A 4,263-nucleotide genomic window follows, 5' to 3' on the forward strand; every position below is an offset into this window, starting at 1 on the left:
AACCGTAAAAATCGAAATTTCCCGTGTTTACACCAAACCTGATAATTTAAAGTGATTTTAATATCAACATACATATTAATTAGGCTTATAAAAATATTTCCTATACTTACTATAATACATATTTGGGCGTACTTATAACAAAGAGAATAAATTCTCTATGACATTTCCCAGAACATTCTCTAAGATCCAGTTGGGTGATAGATGTTGTGGAAAAGGTCTTGGGAATTTTTGAGGAAAAAAATGTATCTTGTTCCTTTGAAGTATATTTGCCCTTTAAATATTCCACAGTAATCATATAAATGAAGGATGACAACATTATCACAACCCATTTTTTTCTGTAGATCAATTATATTGTTGTAGTCTAACCGAATTCACCAATGACTTTATAACTAATACTCCTCATTTTTCATATATACATACACACACTAACGTGCATTAAAATATGCATCGGCAATAGGTTTTTAGGGTTATACAATTTTTTTGTTGGAGAAATGCAAATGCTAGACAAAGGACCATTTAAAAATTTTATTTACAAAACGGTGTACAACACGATGGAATAACATTTATAATACATATATATATATATATATTCATTTATATATAAACAGACTTTTTTTTAATAGAATTACACTTTTTTTTATTTATTTGAAAACGTAATATTTAAAATGTAATTTCCTTTGTGATAAAGGGATAGTGAGCCTTCAAAAAAACTGAAAGCTCAGGTTTAATCTACAGATATTTTTAAATTTTCTTAAAAAAATAAAAAGTGAACTCGATCAAGTCTCTTTTTTCAATAGAAATATGTACAAATAGTTGACGTGTTACCTGCACAGAATGCATTCCAGATTTGTACAGTTTAACAAGAAAAGTTAATTGAGAGTCTTGGCTTTTAGGAAAAGAAGCTGGTTTGCAAATTGCTAGAGTGTGATTGCCCCAGAGATTATTGCGCTGGCCATTTGGCTACTGCGGTCGCTGCTGTAGGTAAGAACTGTCCAGAGATGAGGTTTGTGGGGACACTGAGGATTGGGCCGATGGCTGCTGTGCTTCTGCTAAGGACCAGGGGCTGGTGGCTCATAAGGGCTGACTGCACTGTCACTGGGGGTCGCAGGAAAGTCTGGGGTGCCACCGAGGAGGCTGCTGACACCCCAATAATGTTCTCTATGCTGAAGGAGGGTCGGCTGCTGGGCTCAGACTTGATGATGGAGGCGGCGGTGCTGCTGAGGCTGCTGAGTTGCAGCTGGAGGCTGGGGCTGAGCTGTGAGCTGAAGGCTTTCCTGGTCAGTTCAGAGGAAGGCAGAAGTGGCACCGCCGGGGGTAACATGGGTCCCACTGGGGGAATATAAGGATACTGCAGGGCAGCAGGGTGAGTGTAGGCTGCCGGGTGGAGTCCATAGTGGCGCCCATAGGGACTGGCCAGGCTATAAGCCCCAAAGCTTTGCATCATGAGAGCAGTCTGCTCCCTCAACGTGTCCTGCTGCTGTCTCTTAAACCGCTTCCTCCTCCTGAGGAAACTGCCATTGTCGAACATGTCCTCGGACTGGGGGTCGAGGGTCCAGTAGTTGCCCTTGCCTGGGTTGCCAGGCTCCCGGGGGATCTTGATGAAACAGTCATTAAGGGACAGGTTGTGGCGGATGGAGTTCTGCCAGGCCGGGAACTTCTCCCGATAGTAGGGGAAGCGGCTGCTGATGAACTCGCAGATCCCGCTCAGGGTGAGCTTCTTCTGGGGGCTCTGTAGGATGGACATGGTGATGAGAGCGATGTACGAGTAGGGGGGCTTCACCACGCTGTTCTTGGGCTTGTTCTGGATGCCCTCCTGCTGCTGCTGTTGGCTCTCACCCTTACCCTCTGCATCAGTGCTACTGCCCGAGGGACTCCTGGGTATCTCCTTGCCCCCGAGCGCGTCCACTTCGTCGTGATGGCCGACTGGGCTCTCGCACTCACTGTCCTTGTCCAGCGCCTCGTCCCCCTCGCCCACCACATCAATGTCCGCGTCGTCTGCGCTCAGTACGGTCTGGCCGGACATGTCGCTGGCACTGCCGCTGCTTGACAGGGTCATCCCTGCTTAGACTCCACAGCGAGGGGCAGAGAATAGAAAGAGGCTCAGTATGGCAAGTAGTAGACAACTTGCAGTGAGTGCTCTGTCTTCAAATCCTGTGCATTGCCCCCTCCCTCCTCCGTGTTGCCCGCTGCTGCTGCTTCTGCTGCTTGACTAGGGACGCGCAGACACTTTCAAATTCCCACCTTTGGAAACACTGTCTGATAGATTACTTTCCACTTAAAGATATACTGGCCCGGGCCGTCACGTGACTGCCTGACGTCACCCACCCCCTCTGGCTAAACCCGGCTCAACTCAACTTGTTTCATGGGATTGTCAACAAAAGGCACAAGAGTGACACAACTGATCCTGTGCCTCCCGCAGCTTGCCATGGCTCTACCCGGGGACTAGTAGTGCCCAACAGCTCTACACACTCTCCTCCTAACGGCAACAGGCTCGGGATGTGTCAAGCTCTGCTATAGGTAGTGTCCTATACCGGCGGCTGGATGCTGAGATCACATGGATCCCTGGGCTCGGGGAACCCAATGAAAAACTCACTTAGCCCTGGTAGCAGAGAATCTAATGCTAACGAGTCAACGTGAGCGGCCTTAGCATGTGAATGGGGAGGAAATAGGATCTGTCCGGCCGCTATTCACTCCCTGGGCCGCCCGATCCTTCTCTCCCTCCCTTCTTCCCATTACAAAACAATAAAGTGCAAATGGCCCAGGATAGGATAGAATCTGGTGTTTTACGCACATCTTTGTTACACGTGCCATCGCCTTGTGTTTATATATATATATATATATATATAGATATAGATATAGATATAGATATAGATATAGATATAGATATATATATATATATATATATTGATTTAATCTCATCTGTATATACATACATTACATACATATAGACACACACACACTGTATATATTTAATTATATTATAATGAATTCGTATTATAAGCAAGGACACTTACCTTTCCCATTCTCGCTGCCATTGATCCTGCCTGCACTATTTCCCTTCCTGCATTAATTAAAATATCCATAATTGACAAATGGATCAATGCCCTGTCCCACCTCTCTATTAACACCCAACAGAGGAGTGTCAATGACTTTACGATGGGACTTTAAATAACCCGTTAACCCTGACAAGGTTTATTCCGCTCAAACAAAGCCAGTGCGGGGAGCTGAAAAAGATAGAGTAGCCCATGGGCGAGGGACTCTACATTAATGACACGCCGGTCTATTCTCACATTTCTGCCAGCAGCAGTTATTTCTCCTTCTTTTACTGGCTGTTGCTGATGAGAGAAATTGAGGCCATACCGTTGTGATACCCCTGACAGAAACAACCCACTCGCCTGTTTTATTTATTATTTGCCAGACTACACGTTCATCGAATCAAGTCGGAAGCCACCAAACATAGAATTCCATGTGCATCGAAATTCAATATTACATTTTCACCGAGATCTACAGTATATATATTTATATATAAATATACATATTTTTTTCCGGTTATTTCTTCTGCTGTATTTCGTTGTTTCATGGCTAAGTAGAGTTGCATGCCAGATAAAATCATATAGAAATTGCTTAACTTTTAATTGATCATTTAGATTTCACGTGAATATTACCAGGGTGCCTACCTGTCTCGTTTATTTTATTTTGCTGTAAAATGATCACTGCTTTGGTCTGCCAGACTGCCCAGGCCAGTAACATCATCATTCTCCTTGTTTTAGATCTTTGGACTGTTGTTGCTTTTGCATACGAAGAGACCATAGTGCAGGAATCAGGGGTTCGTTTGCTGATGATCTGCAGAACACAATTGGAGTGAAAGCAATTGATTCATACCATTAATTACTGTGCTTAGCATGAAAAGAAACGTTTCCCGTCGATTAGAGATGTATTGTGCTAATCTGTTGTTTAGTCAATGTGCCATCTGATCCGCAGAACTTCCAGGTGGAAGAAAAAATAAATAAACCTCTAGCACTGATCCTCTTTATTCAAATCCAATATCTGTCCTCACGTTTACTTAGGTGGTAAAATAATCGTTATTTTTGCCACTTTTGATTTCTGCATTTGTTTCTGTTCTCAGCTATTTACATGCTCTGCTTTAGGAGCCACTTTTCATCTTCCTTTCAATACACCACTTAGTTTTATTTATTTTTTTATTGTACATATGACAGTACATTGGTGTTAAACAAATCCTGTTGTAAGCCTAATTGCAGTTTG

At 43.4% G+C, this 4,263-nt stretch overlaps 1 protein-coding gene across 1 annotated transcript; it reads right to left on the minus strand.

Moving 5' to 3' along the window:
* Positions 1 to 510: 510 nt before the first annotated feature.
* On the minus strand, positions 511 to 2,235 carry foxd3.S (forkhead box D3 S homeolog). Its single transcript, NM_001085609.1, has one exon. It carries the CDS (start codon positions 2,054 to 2,056, stop codon positions 941 to 943), a length of 1,116 nt encoding a protein of 371 aa, NP_001079078.1. The 5' UTR covers positions 2,057 to 2,235; the 3' UTR covers positions 511 to 940.
* Between the last annotated feature and the right edge of the window lie 2,028 nt (positions 2,236 to 4,263).

This window comes from Xenopus laevis, chromosome 4S (genome assembly GCF_017654675.1).
Source record: "Xenopus laevis strain J_2021 chromosome 4S, Xenopus_laevis_v10.1, whole genome shotgun sequence".
Taxonomy (NCBI): Eukaryota; Metazoa; Chordata; class Amphibia; order Anura; family Pipidae; genus Xenopus; species Xenopus laevis.